General features: G+C 40.5%; 1 protein-coding gene across 9 annotated transcripts in view; it reads right to left on the reverse strand.

The window, feature by feature from the left end:
- Window positions 1–15,740, reverse strand: part of tnrc18 (trinucleotide repeat containing 18) — a 157,586-nt gene that overhangs the window by 139,959 nt on the left and 1,887 nt on the right. For all 9 annotated transcript variants that reach the window (XM_059979526.1, XM_059979525.1, XM_059979533.1 and 6 more), the window contains one exon: window positions 14,583–14,913. In XM_059979526.1, coding sequence (XP_059835509.1) covers window positions 14,583–14,784 — 202 coding nt within the window. In that variant the 5' untranslated portion in view covers window positions 14,785–14,913. The remainder of the gene's footprint in view (window positions 1–14,582; window positions 14,914–15,740) is intronic.

A 15,740-nucleotide genomic window follows, 5' to 3' on the forward strand; every position in this document is an offset into this window, starting at 1 on the left:
CATGTTAAAAAGTCAAAGATTCCTTCACTAAGGGGATAAAGGTCACAGCTTTCATTAGAATAACAGATACAGATTTATTACCTGCAGATGAATTGCAAAATAAATCATCGTTACCTCTTGTTAAGACACAACACCTTTATTTTTTTGGGGGTAACTCATAAATCTGTATTAGGGTATGGCAGCCAATTATTTTTGCAATCGAATACTCAATCCATTACTGATTAAATCAAGAATTTGGACTACGGTGTACTAAATATATTGGCAGGTAAACAGATAAAAACAAGCATCAGTAAGCATCACCGTGCACAGAATTTGAGATTAGCTTCTGTGCGCGAGTAGCTTGTGTATTTTTTTCCATTAGCACGTTTGTCAATTTCTCAGTTAATAAACTGAAAGGCTATAAATATATTGCACTGTTTTCTGTGCTGCACAGCTAGTTGATCTCTGTATATCAACTTAACAATACATGGGCAGTGTAGTACCTTACCCATATCCATTCAAGGACAAAGTGATTAGTTAAGTATCTATTTCGATCTTAATGCTGTTCCCTTCTTGCCAATGTACTACATGACACACTACAGCATAGCTCACGCCAAGCCAAAAGCCCAAAAATAAGTCATAAATGATTATTTAAGTCACAAAATATCACATTATTTCACTTCAACTATTATTCTTTAAGGCTCTATAAATGGTGATGGTATCATTTTAAAGTCATTATGTGCATTTTTTTTAAAATTTGCACTCTTTCTTGAAATGGTCAAACCATTATACAGTATATCGTATGTACTAAATTTTACAAAGCATAATTTAAGCAGGGCACAATTCAACTGAACAGATTTTTAAAAGCATTATCATTTGAGGTGAAACAAAACACCTCCAGTGCTCAAAAGATTAAAATCTTTCAGGAATATTCTTTCTCTAAATAGCCTATGTTTGGGGTTCTTTTTAAGAAAATAGATGCAGACACATGCCCGGAAACAAAGACACATTTAGTCACGTAAATACAGACACACAAACACTTCTGTCCTCTAGTTGCTTTATAATGTTAACATTAAGACTGACTTGCATAATCTTGTACATGACTAGTGATGAGAAACAGATTCAGCCTCTGTACAATGTAAGGGACCATTCATTGGAGTTAGTGCAGGCATTAAAAACATTATGCATCTCGTGCTGTTGTGCATTATGCAATCTCCCAAGAGTTACAGAAAATCCAAGATGAGGCGATTAAACCTTTGCCAAGAAAAAGATTGCCTTTTAAAGCTATAACATAACACAAACACCATAAAGGAGCTGAAGTCCCTGTCAAGGTTGAAAAGGGACAGAATTCACAATTTCACAAACATGCAGATAGAACTGATAAATGATCATACACAATCTGGGCAGCACCAAGAACCAAAGCAATTAATACTCAGCTAGTTTTTTTTCAAACAACCCCTTGTCAAAACATACCCAAGTAGTCTTCAGCAGCTAGCAAATAAAAAAAGCATTTAAAATAATTTTATATACGTTCTGACTAACTTTCCATTTCATTTTCTAAGAAAAAGTCTTGAGCTTACTTGCCTTTAAATGGAAACAAATTGGAAGACAGGTCCTACAATAAGTGCACACAATTTATTATGGCTTTTTGATTGTGTAAAAGGATTTCTAGGCTGCGTTCATAGTGTTTGAAGACAGCAGATCCTATCTGTTCACAGCCTCAACTGCAGCAATAATTTTGCCTTTTAAGCTACTTTGGGGACCATCAAAGTGTCATTTCACACATGTGAGTCACCATTCTGGATTTGTACACATTTCAATATTAATCCCAAAAGAAATGAGATTATCACACCCACAGACATAAAATTGCATGGTGCTAACAGCAAAAAAAATTAAATTGTGAGGCCTTGATGATTTTGAAGAAAATACTCCATTACGTGCGTTTGTTTTAATGTTTAAAAATACAGTTATTAAATAAGAAAATAAAAAGAGCTCCTCCGGTGCTGAATTGCTTATTATCAGCATTAAAGGAGTTAATGCATCTGCTGTCATAATCACCCAGAAAAGGCAGGACTTCTAACCGGTTTCTCCTTCAAATTTTGCACATGGTTTACAGCACAGAAAACCATGTAAAACCTCCTCTGTAGATAAAATAGGTCCGTTTTTAAAGAACCTTTTTATTAATATTTCTTGATGAGAATATGATCAGCTTCTTTGAGCTATCAAAAAATATAAAGTAAAACTATATAAGACGAGGATTCAGGAAGTCGATATGGTTTTATTTAAGCAAGGTGTTTGGTAGCTGAACCCTCAAGGTTCATATTATTGGTTTAGCATAGATCATCATCCATGTGATGAAAGGAAACCAGTCAGATCTAATTAGTGAAGTAAATTATTCCAAATATTGCATTTGTCAATACATCTACTCCTAACCAATTAAATACAATTATCAATATATTCAGATCTTCTCAATACTTGTGACTGTAAAGCTAGTAAAAATAGATCTAGACTTAGTTATTCTTCTAACACTGCTAGCTTTCCTAGGCAGTGCCTTTTTTTTGTCTTGTTTTAGAGGTTTATAAATATATCTACTTTTTGTATCTATCAGATATTGATATAAAATATCTGCTAAAAATGAATAATCTCTAGCAGGCAACATTAGAAAGAAATAACATAGAAACCAGTTTCATTGTCACCCATGACCAAGGAGTTTTTTTTTGGAGGCTATGATTGCTTTTGTGTCATGGGGTGTTAGAGAGATGTCACAGACACTTGGTGCTGACAGACACACCCTACTAACTGTTAATAAAACACATCAGTCTTCACTTTCAAGCTATCCTCTTCTAGAAAGGATCCACAAGCCTAAAGGCTTTTACAGCGTTGGCTCCCTAGATACCAATTATACCATTACCAAGGTAACCTCTAATTTGGGCTGAGACAGAAATATTTAGGGCCTATTGAAGCAGTTCTCTTAACCATGATTTTTACCATGATTGCAATATTTATCACTGATAATCTTCAACGATGTTTTTAAATTTGCACTGCTTCCAAACCACTAGCCAAACCCCCGACCATGCAACACCTGGAACTAGGAGACCAGGACACTCTTTGTTCCCCTCTAAGTACGCCCTATCTTCATTTGGAAATTCAACACCACCTATTTCTTGCCACTGGACAATCCTCATAGTCTTTTCCTAAGATCACTGCCTGCAGCACCATGGGAGAATTGTGGGAGCAATGCAGGGACTCATGACCATCTTTTCAGGGACAACTAGAGGTACCCTTACCTTGAAAACTGATTCTTAAACATCCAGATATTTTTATTACCAATGTAGGCATCAAAAATGTAACTATAATGTTAATTGCTCTTATGTTAGAAAAATTTAATGTGCATCAAAATAAAAGTGACAGTATCAGTTAAGAACCTAGTCCAGCCTGATTCTCATCAGCACCTAAAGCAGACTGCTGTGAGGATCCCAGTGGGAGGCCACCTCCCATTGCTTTGAGATCACCCCAGATGCAATGTAACCAACCTGCTAAGGATTACCTAACCATCCCTTTGGGCAATTTTTCTGCTGCCTTCTCAAAGGTAAATTTTTGTGCGTACAAAGCAACATTATAAAGTAGCTGGGTAGGGTGAAGGGTTTTGAATACAGATAAATATATGACCCACCAAATTAACTCCTGCGTACATTCTAAGATTGATATGAACAATAACTGGATGTAAGTAACTAGGTAGCTACATAAGTAACATTGCTTTGACCGTCCCTTCCCCCAAAAAATTTACAAATATTATGAATATGGAATTTGAATTCGGAAGCATTCCAGGTAGTTGGTAGTTAGCAATGATCAGCTCATTCTCAGTAGAATCTCCAGCACATTAAACTTTAAGACATTCTGCTGATTTTAGCTCAAGCTATGAAGATAACACATTAAAAATAAAAAAAAAACCTCATCCAACATGTCTCCTAATGACTTACTTCTAAATGACTATGATGTCCCCAGGAAGAGTTTTCATTAAGTTTGGTGCAGAATGGATAAAACTTCCAGGACCAATACTGTGCTAGTGAAGATGGGCAGAGATAGACATATAATGCATTGATTTCTAATTAATCTGGGTTGATGGCTAAAATGAGTAGGAATCTATATTAGTGGACCTTGTACCATGGAGCTCATTGGATAAAAAATGAACGCTCCTCCACTTAAATGACTCACCACATTCAAAGTGACGGGGGGGGGGGGGCTGTCTATCACCCACTCCCAAAGCAATACAGCAAAGGAGTGTAGCAATTTGCTGATTCCTAGCAAATGAAAGGTAAAAGAAAGAACAGTCGGTGTTTCTGCCTTTCCATTGGCATGCATTTCAAACAGATTTATGCATTATTCAGTCTTTCCTCCCTCTTATGCAACTCTAGGCAAAAGAGCAGAGTTGGTTTGTGGAGGTGGGGGGCTGTTAAATGGGGCGAACAGAAAGGCTTAAAGAAATAGCAACTAGAGATCTGAGCACAGGGGACTTTGGACTGTAATTAAGTGATGGGCTGTCCTGTTGAAATCTGTCTTCTGTCTCCTTAAAAGCAAGCCTGGACCAAGGGGAGTGCTGCTTGCGCTCAGCCAGACTCAAGTCACTTCAGCTGTTAGCACAAAAGCCTAGAGTAGGCTGCTGAGGAGGTGGCTCCATGGTGGAGACTCCCAGAAAGATGTTACAAAATCATTTAATTCCTGCCTGTCATTGCTAATTTATGTAAACAAAATGTATAAATTTCCACTGCTGGCAAAATGCTTTAGAATATGTATCTAGATATTCTAAGGTCTACATACTTCAGTACAATGAATGTTTCTATCCCCCAACTGATTGTGTTCTGAGCAGGTCTGTTCCTTAGTTCCACACTAGAAAGCGGATGAAAGAGAACGGGAACACTTTGCTCAACAATATGGCACCTTAAGCAAAAGCTATTCAACAAAGATACTGATGCACCATCGATAACTCTCTCTGAGACGTAAAGGCGAGATATCGGCTTTTATTGACTGGAAGAAGGAACAAGCAGTGAGTGACCACCATACTACATCCTGGAGACTGAGAGGCAGGGCTCAGGCCTCGATTGTCTTTATACAGGGGTCTGTGGGAGGAGCCACAGGAGCAGTCAGCAGGGGGCGTGTCCAGACAGGTATATGTAGTTCACCACAGATACAGAGTTTTGACTTCGGAATGTTGTATGCACCCCATGGTAGGCAACTGATGACTGGATTAAAAATACACACTTAGAACGGCACAGAAGTGTACCTGCAGGGCAACTGCAGTGTTGTGTTGTGCTTGGGCATCTCCAATATGATGTTTTTCACTACCTTAAGCACCCTGGTCTTTGCACATCTGTATCCTTCTTGGTCACACCGCCATCCCCTCCCCTCAGCATTCAAATACACACACCCCTTACTTAGTTGCCCTCAGTTACCCAAACACACGCAACTACCTTTCTTGGTCCCCACCCCAATCTCTCCCGCAAAAGCTCTAGTTATTCTATGGTTCTTGGTTTTAAAAAAACTATGTAAATTTGTCATGGCCATTTCGGTGTTAAACCATTGCAGCTTTTTTTTTTGAAAATGCAATGTGCAGAAGAAGATTAAAGCAAAAAAAAGAGCGGAGAACTTAGTCTCTCCCATCGCTTGTCGTGGATGGCACAAGCTGTGCAAGTCGGAGTGGGCGATTACACATACGTTTTGTTTATAGGGCTCTAGAGATGTCGCTTCCCTAGATTAAAATTACAGTATCGCCAATTTGATCATTAAAAATTGCTCTTGTGCCCAGACATGCTTCCACATAATCCATTATGTCTGTAGGGCAAATCTCAGCAACAATCTTCTTAATAATGAAGCATCCAATATGAAACTAAACATGTAATTTTGTTTGCATTTAAATAAGCTGTTTAACTAACTGTTCTTATAAACTCAAAGATTTAAGTGTATCCGCCAAAGTGGGGCGAATCCAGCGGAAAAAAAGACGCATATGTCTCAAAAAGGGTGATAGAAGCTAAAGTATTAAATATATATTAAGAGCAAACGCACAGTCTGCAAATAACCAAAAGTCCATCACTGCAAAACACCTTAGGTAACTACGTATGCTGTCTTAATTAAAGTTGTGGGTACCCAACGTAAATGACACTAATGCACTAAGATACTGTCAACCACGTCTTTACTGCTCGCAGTACAGGCAGCCTGCATTAACTTACTTGCAGCGCTGGTGAAGTGAGTCAGTGCTCCGCATCTTACTGAAACAGACATTGCCTTTTAAGTCAATACAAAGATTATTAATATCTGATGAAGTGCAGGAAAGTTTGCCAAGCTTGGACTTGGCATCCGAAAATGTAGAATCTCCCCTCCCAAAATGTTTCAGTGCTGTGTTTAAAATGGAACCTCCCATTAGCCCTGATCCAGGGAACAACTTCCATTAAAATTGAAACAGGCAAGCCCCACCCTCTGACAAATCACACTTCTCTGAGGCACCCCGTTCCCCGAAGCTCAAGCAACTGTAGAGGGGAATGGGTTCGCTTCACGTTGAAACCTTCACAACCTTTGGTTAATCAACAATGACATCGCGAAAGGGTCGCCTTTGTTTCGAGCGGTGGCTTGGGTTTATTTTGACTTTAAAAGGCACGTGTTACTTATTATAATTCCGAACAGACATACAAGGCTTGTAAGTAGTGGCGTTTAGCAAGCAATTCTCCAAATGTGGAAAGAAGTTCAGTTTACATTTAATCCAAGCCAATGACACTTCCTCTCCCTTTTTTGTTAACAGATCCCTATTTGATGCACTTTTGCATCGCCAGATCGCCCGAGCGCACAAATAGCATTCCCTCTGGCTCTGAGAAGATGGATAAATTACATTGCTTCTTATTTTTACCACGTCCGAACAACATTCTTCATTATTGACATGGGTCTCCCAATGTTCTTCCAATTCGCACTCTGCTAATATCAGCATGAAATGCACGACTGTGTTCTTCACTGTAAATTGTGTACAACTATTTAACAGGACATTCAATTCCTCTTCTCCTGGCACCTTGCATTAATGGGTAGAACAGTACAAAACTTGGCTTATCCACGCGCCATAATCGGGAACAGTGAAGCAGTGTCCTAATAAAGCGGGAAGGAGACAAGGAAAGCTGTGACTTCTTCGCCATATTTTTCCATTCAGACTAACAAGAGATCCTCAGACCAGTCCAACGTATATAGCTGCTTCAATGTGCTACACTCGTGTTTTAAAAGAGCATATATATTCAGATGTTAGTTTTTAGTCTGAGTATTATTGTCCGAGCAAATAAGTTTGTTCAGGAAGACAGTCTGTAAGGAAATCGTTTAAGAGTTTGGAGAGGGATTTCCAGGGCCAAAAGTTGGGCCCATAATCGGGTATTGACATTGGAGGATTGTGAACACGAGTAAATTCGCTTGACTTGTGGCCTCTCTCAGCCCCTCACCACCAACCCCCCCCCCCTTTTTGCGCCAGTGTCCCGCCGTCTACACAGATACAAAGATGGAGGCATTCTTCTTAATCTAGAACGCGACGGAAAATCGGCTAACATGAAGGAAGGAATTTCCGAAAACTCCCAGTCATGGTGCCCTTTCCAAGTTAGACTTGACCGCTGATTGGGGGCACATAAAAAACTGCCATGATGCAACTTCTACAATAACACCCGAGCTTCATGCCCAGGTACAAATAAAGGAGGGGGGGGGGGGGGAGTGATGTGCTAGTGCTATTTTCCCGTATCAACGCCTGCCAAATAATTATCCAGGAACTAAGCAGGCCCGCTTAGATCTTCCAAATGAATAGTAATTTTGCAAATGTTGCAGAATAGACGGGTAAGATTCATTCCATGCGTCCTTCTCATGTAGTCACCACTGCGCTGAGACTATATTCTGGACTCTTGGTAATCGCTTCAAACCACAACTCCTTGAGAAATTGCCAGTAATAATTGCCCCATATTCTTAAGGAAATTAGAGCTAAATCTATTTGTGTTTGGGGGTTGGGACGGAGGAAATAGCTGTGTTAACCTGGAAAGACTGCATGTGAAAATCGACAAAACAGCAGCAAATGCTCAAGCGACCAGAAAACATTTTTGCCCGAATATTTTAAAGAACTGTGTCTCCCATCCCTGACACAGCCCAAAAGGGGGTTTGTTCTCCAAACCTCCCAGATTCGGCTCTTGCAAAGACCCACTGTACAAAACTGAAAAGTTCTGTAACATTTTCCCTTAAATATTTCCCCATTCCCCGTTGGAAGTTGCTGTTGGTTCAGCTCTCAGCATCTTTCCAGACGCTGCAGTCCAGATCAGCAGGTCTCTCTTTTTGTTGTAAAATGTACAAAACCCTCCATTTGGTGAGAGGAGATTAAACATTAAAAGCCTGGATAAAATAAACACTGAGTTTTCCTCCTGGATCTTGGAACTCTATTATCACCTTCCACATAATTATTTTAACATACTAACGCGTTTTCTGGCTTTTAAGACCCCCAAGTTTGGAACCACCTCATTGTTGATTCAAATCGATTTCAACTGGGTGTTGTCTTGCACTGGATTCTACCTTCATCGCGAATCCTCTATCCTGTGTTGGCATAATCAAAAAAAAACGCGTAGCCTTTTTTTAAAAATAAAATGTCCCTTAACGCGAATCTGTGAAAGTAATTTGCATTTTGGAGCTTCTTGGGTTTCTCTGGCACAATGCTTCAAACTTATGCGCAGTGACCTATTTGCTTACTCCACCGTATAAGTAGCCCAGTGCAAGGATTGGCCGATGGAAATATCCAGGACGACACTGACGCGAAACTGACAGAGGCACTCCGCTACAAATGTGGCACGTTGCCAATTATTTTCAATGGTTGTCAACTGTGCTTTAGGAGAATAAAATCTTCAATTATACATTCCCTCTCAGCTTCAAAGTGCCTAGCTAATCTGCTGCAATCGGTGTACCTGAAATTGCCAGTGAGTTTAGCGAATACCAGACACATCTGAGGACAAATAATACTTCGAGATTATAGTCCAACCGCAGTTTATTTAAAATGGAGTAACCCCTGCTCTTTCTTCCCAACTCTTTGCCACATCTAAACAATTTCGGCGAGGAGTGGGTTATAAGCTGCCAAACGATTAAAAAACACAGAACGTGGAATGTGTGCGTTTTCTCCAGTTGCCCCGGTTTCCACTCACAGACCAAAGGCGTACCAGTCAGTAGGTAAATTGATCATAGTAAAGTGTCCCGTGATTAGGCTAGGGTTAAATTGGAGTTGGTGGGCGGCAACTGGAAGGGCCGGAATGGCTTCAGCAGCGCATCTTAACATATTTAAAAAAAAACAAAAGAAAGAACAGTGCTCCACACCCACCCTCAGTGCGATTCAGATGCTGCCAGACTTGTGGAGCATTTTCCGTTTTAATTATGAGAGATGGAACGAGCCTGCACATCAGTGATAAATCAGTAAGGCAGAGCCGGTTCAAAATGGGAACACATCTATTTACTGAGCATGTGTATATCAGTTGTGTAAACTGAAAATTCAGTGCAAGCAAATAAAATGTAAATGCAGTTTCCTTAAAAGACCTGGTATCTTCGTGTGTGGGTGTACCAGTGCGTGCGGGAAGTGGACCTGAAGACGATTTAGAAACTGATATTGTGGTACTGAATGTCAGACAGCATCCACGGGGAGAAAAGCCCAGTGAATGAACTTACATATTTTTTTCTTCTTCCACTTGCAGCCTGACTTACTGTGCTTCCAGTGTGTTTTTCACCCCTATTCAGATCCAGTCTCCTCATTTTTTTTTGTTTCTGCTTTTGGATTGCAACGCCAAACACCAGGATTAATTTCTGCGGGAGTGGAGGCTGCCTGGTGTTTCAGATGCCTTTAGGTTGAAGCGCTTGAAACCAGGTCGCTTTATCCTTCGCTCAGCCCCAATCAGTGGAGTGCTGATCGAGTTCTGCCCCCCCTGTCCGGAGATCGGTATTCCTTCGAGATCTTTTCAAATCCCGCTCGCCTTCACGGTTAGACCTGTCTGCACATTGCTCATGCAACACTTACAAAATCTGCCGTTCTGCCCAACTAGTCTGTACTGGCTGTTGCCACACTACCTCACCCTGTCAATAGTTACCTTATATTCTTTCCAACAATTGAATACATGCATTTTAATGTAGTCGTGAGACTGGAACAGCCTTTGAAATATTTATCTACAAATGTGTTGGGCAGATGCTTTGATGTTCATAGAGTTTGGCAGCCTCAAGAACAGGACTTTGTATCCTACCGGTATGATTTCTGATTGCAGAAGAGGTGGGATAATGAATGAAACATATCTCTTCCACTTCCTGGATTAAAACACTGACTACCCTTCAGGGTTAAACCAGCACTGGGCAAATTCCATTTTTTTGAAATGGTTGGGACATAATTTACGATAATCTCATTCATCTATCATGCCAATCTTCCGCCTAAGAAACTCCTTTTTTTTTAACTCTGGGCACTTGATCAGTCAGTGCTAAGTTCAGGCTAGTGATCAGAGACTGGGCCACGCTGTCTTGTGTCCCAATAAATCACAGAGAAAATAAGGCGCTGTCTTTGTTTTCAGTGTGGGGGAACAAAACTAAATCAGAGCAAACTAAGAGGTGATACTGGCAATATGCCTTGGCTCAACCAGGTGGGTGAGTCATTTAAATCCTCTTCTTTCTGCAGACGAAAACCTCGACCCCAGATTTGCAATGTTCTGAAAGAATCCTCCGCCTGGCCGACAAGGGTTAAAATAGATCTCTGGGGTCCTTCTTGGCATTCGGATCCACTTTTGCCTAGGGAACCAGAGATGATTTTACTTGACTCCAGCACCCTCGTTGACCAAACGGCACATCCTTAAAAACGCCAGAAGAAGACCGTGCATTAAACCTCCTCGTTCCTAATTACGGTAAAATGTATTATTAAAGGTACAGAACCGGTCCATGCAGTCACGGCTGGTATCGCAGTTCGAACCTTTAAATCCAGAACTGATGAGAATTTGATCTTGTTAAAAGGGCAGGGAACTAAAAAGAGGAACCCGCTGTTTAATTTTTAAAACGTCTAGAGCTCATTGCCGAGAAATGAGACACGAAAAAAGAATACAGCGCCTTCAGACACCGGGAATTGCAACGCATTGACTTTGCAGCGCTTTCTATTAATATAGTAATGACATGCTAGATAGGTTGATTCGGTTACCAGCTTATATGAACTTACAGTATTGCTGACTAAAAACGCAGTTTAGGAAAGCGTGGTTCAGTTTTAGTATTGTACTTTCCAAGGTCAGAGGCGAGGCCCAGGGGTGCAGGTCCGCTAAAGGCTTCCTTCAAGCGCTGAAATGCCCTACCGGAAGTTTTAAGCTTTAAAAACTCTTTTTAAAAATAGAATTTTTCTGGCAATAGTAAGATTGCCAACACATCTACAAAAAGCCATTCCCAGTCTAAACAGTCTGCTTGAATGTTTGACATTACCCTACCCCCCCCTTCATCTCACAGAAATTAGTCAGACGGATTTTAATGTATCTCACAGCATATATGTCTTTAATTATTTACCATTTTTCCATTTCTACCTTTTGCATGTGCTACAAGAGAATTAGGACTCGGAGCTACCTATTCCAACTCTGATGTCGCCTAAAATAAATTTGACCAAGTATTCTTAATTTTGGTGCACAGCCACCTTCCAATGGTAAAGTCATCGACGTCCTTAACCTAAATCTGAAACCACTCTCCATAATTTAATATTTTAAAACTCATTAAGATAAATGCGGTGGGACATAATGACAGTGAAACCTGCAGCTCCGAGTAATTATTAAACTGAAAACTTAAAAGTCACTTGCATTTAGCTGGAATAATTTTTTTTAAACCGTCGAAATTAACATTTCCTATGAGACAGTCGGACCATTTCATATTACACCAAAAAAAAACAATATTAACACTATGACTGCCAGGTGCCTTATCTGAGGTGAATTTGTGCAGATTCAGATTAATCTTTAAATCATCATGCATATGCCTCACATCTCAGCTTGCACGAGTGAAATTAGTAAGTCCCCTTATAAGTCTCAGTATCGCCGAAGAGCCTGTCAAACGCTTAAATAGCTCGGTAGTCTTACTTTCTCGCAGCCCCGTGTACCACCCAGGGAAGTCCCAAGTAGCTGTGCACCCAATAGAATGTTTTTTTTAGCTGTAATCGTCGTGATGTTTCAGCGCTGGTTATACGTGTACATGAACTAAATCCTCATTCCGTCCAGAGTACAGACGCTGATAAAGTGAACTTTCTGATGTTTGCAGAATGGTTAAGGGAGCACACTCGCTTACGCGTGCACAACAGGGAAGCTGAGAAACCAGGAGAATCGGGGGAACTGAACTATTTGCTAAATGGTCAGTAGGTTTGAAAAGGAGACAGCTGCTTCAGAATATGACCAGTTAACCAGTCACACAGCAGCCAAGTTCTGATTGTAAACAGCTAACAATACAGACCTTAGTAACTGTTGAAATGAAGGACCGCGCTTAAATGTAATGCAGTTTTTAGGTGAACGCGTGGTAGCTTTTTGGACTTCAGAGAATCACCACAGCCTACAAATCATTTTGCCATGTTAGCCAGACATACTTATACCAATAAATGAATGTAATTTCACAAATGTCATGGTTGGCGATTTCTGCTCGCTGCTCCACCGGCCTTTTTTTCACACAAAGGTGCACTTTCAATCTGCGCAATTCTAATCATCCCTAACAAGCGTGAATGTCAGACAATTTGCATGCATGAGGGAAAAAGTAGTCAGTGAGGCGCAGCTTCCTCGAGAAACATTTACAATTCATTTAACCAGTTGGCATGGACTCTTAACAACACCTTCAAAGCACCCCCCCCCCCCACACACACACACACACACACACACACACCACCACCCATCACCTTTCATCTTACGTCGCAATGTCAAGATTTCCGTCGGTTTATGTTTGACGGTTTTTTGGGATGCCACGGCGTTTTGCTATCTGTTACCAGGTATAAACTTTCTAAACTAAATAAATCAATTGAAAATTGTCAATATGTGATAGGTCACAAACTCTGAACAGAATTCCTGTCCCTGTAAACAATAGCCTAAAGTTTCCATCTAAAATATCTTTCTAAAGAAGCGATAAAATCCACCGGCAGGAATGTTGTATGCATTTATTTCTGAGGATTTACATACCAAAGGAACCTATTTAAGGAGAATTAGAACCACGCCATCGGACAAAGGTGTGAATATTTGTTCGAATTCTCCATAAAAATAGTTGTTTATACTTTAATCAGATTGGAAATTCCTAGCCATCCAGATTACACTCAATGTTTCTGCAGCCTCCTCTCTCTATATGTTTATATCTTCAACCTGGATTCGTCCGTGACATTTTCTCTCCGCTTTGGACCGCCCTGTATTTTTAAGAGTACCTAATCGCTAAATTGGCTCGTACTGAAAGCTCTGAAAAGGACGTGTATCAACCCCAGAAACAAATTCTCAAATGTTTTCCTTCCGAAACACAGTCTTAGGGTAGTTTAGATAGCAGAACCAGGGAGCATGTTTACCGTTTCTGAAGAGGTAAAATTTAAAAACAGAAAACCAAATCCGTGCCAGCGAAGCTATAACCTCAGCCCCCAGATGTAATGTTTTTGATAGTATGCATTGTCTCCCTTCTAAAATGCTAACTTAAATGGATTTGAAATTTAGGCATCTAGTTACACAAAACACATACGTACGCGCGTATATATGTAATGTATATACTGGAACATTTTCCAACAGCATCGCTCGATTTAATTAAAGCTTAGCACGCCAACAAAATGACCACAAGTAACCACGGTGTTCCCGGTTAGCGCTACGCAACAGTAAGCTCCAAGCGAGCGGCCGTTCCCTTCGTTTTATTCTACACAGTTGTGTGTGTTTTTTTTGTAAACACTTGAGATTCCGCAGACGCTGAAAATCCAGAGCAACACACACTAAATGCTAGAGGAACTCAGCGATCATGCCGCATCTATGGAAATGAATGAACAGTCGACTTTTCGGGCCGAGACCCTTTTAATATCCGACCTGCTGAGTTCCTCCAGCGTTTTGTGATTGCTTCTTGTCTGCCTGTCCTGTGCTGACTCCAAGCACAAGAGAAAAAATCCACCAACTCACGAGAAGAAAAACCATTTCGAATGCGCTTAGAACACTTAGAAAAGGGGAAACTACCTAGGAACACCTGGTTGCAGTCAATGAGATCTGGATAGGGGACTTTTGACCCGAACTATTATTATTAAGAACTATATCCATAATGTGCTGGCATAATTTATGCATTAAATCGGTGCATCACATCATTTGATTTAAAAAAGGAAGTTTACAGAACTTTTACGCAAACTTTTTCTACCCTTGTAATCTCCCACACAGTTCCGTTCTCCCCTCGTCAATAAAAGGACTCCCGTCTACTGGGCAAATCCTCGTGGTTTTGAAAAATCATTGTTTTTTTCCTCTTAGAAAATACAAAGCACAACTCCTTCAAGTCTAAGGCGGCTCAGACATAAAACAGATTCACCCTTTTAAAGCACACAAAAACCACATTGAGAATTGTTGGGAGGAGGAGAAGGCTCCACTTACCCGAATGCCCGTGGACCGAAACCGGCGAGGAGAGGTACTTCCCCGGGGGAAGGTGAGACCCGAGCGCTGAGCTGAGGTGGCCGGCTGAGGAGACGATCCTTCCGCTTGCAGCGCCGACTCTATGCGGCTCCATGCTCAGGCCGGTGAGCAGAGGAGACGGGACGTGTACTGTTCGGTGATGGCCGAAATCTCTCCCATCCATAATAATTCAACGCGATTCCTATCAACTCTGCTTTCGGAACAAATCCCTCTTGTTTAATTCAGGATACTAGATAGTCCCAAGATTTACAACCCTATTATCAGGTTTCCTTTGAGCCATTCTGAACCGCATCTGTGGAGAAAAGCACTACTTTAGTACGTTCAATGCAAGTTAAAATGTTAAATCCATGTTTTAGACGCATCTTCTTACAATAACCCAAATGAATCGGAAAACGTGCCTTTTATTTGCATTAAAAAAACAGAGAAAATTACATGTGTGTTTCAAGTTACACTCAAAACCTTTCCTCTTCAAGGATCGGCGTCATTTACAGATCATGCTTCGTCTCTATTAAATAGATTTCTAATAGATGCTGGAGCTCGGACGATATAGTTTGCATCTTGCACCGAGAGTTCTGCTGCTCTGTCGCTCAGTTCAAATTCTGCTTGATATTTCATGTGAGCATTGTTAATGCAGGACAGCGAATACCCACACAACTAGATATCGCTTTTGGTACGATTCATAATTATGCCATCGCCACCGTGCATTCTACAGCAGAAAGCAGGCAAAAAGAATTTTTACTAAAACTGCCGATTAGCAAGTATATTGTTGATACGTACTTCTTTAAAAACTGCCTAGAGCAGCGGGTGATTATGAAACAAAACCAGCAACCGCATTGCTTCTTAAAATTATTGATAACCCCTGAAACCAATAGCTTTTTAAAACATAACACTAAAAGATCGTCTTTTAAGATGTTTAAGGCATTTGTGCATATTCAGGCTCAATAATTCAAATGAAATGCATAAGGTAGTCAATCCAGAAGTGCTGATAGAATGCGAGCTTATTTTTTGCTCTACCACTGCAACCCTGATACGGGAGTAAAGTTCCCTCCACCTTCGTTGTCTAATTAAACAAATTCTAAGTTCCATTCAATGCAATCGACAGATTTCTTTCCTTAACAA

The sequence above is a fragment of the Hypanus sabinus genome, chromosome 9, assembly GCF_030144855.1.
Source record: "Hypanus sabinus isolate sHypSab1 chromosome 9, sHypSab1.hap1, whole genome shotgun sequence".
NCBI lineage: Eukaryota > Metazoa > Chordata > Chondrichthyes > Myliobatiformes > Dasyatidae > Hypanus > Hypanus sabinus.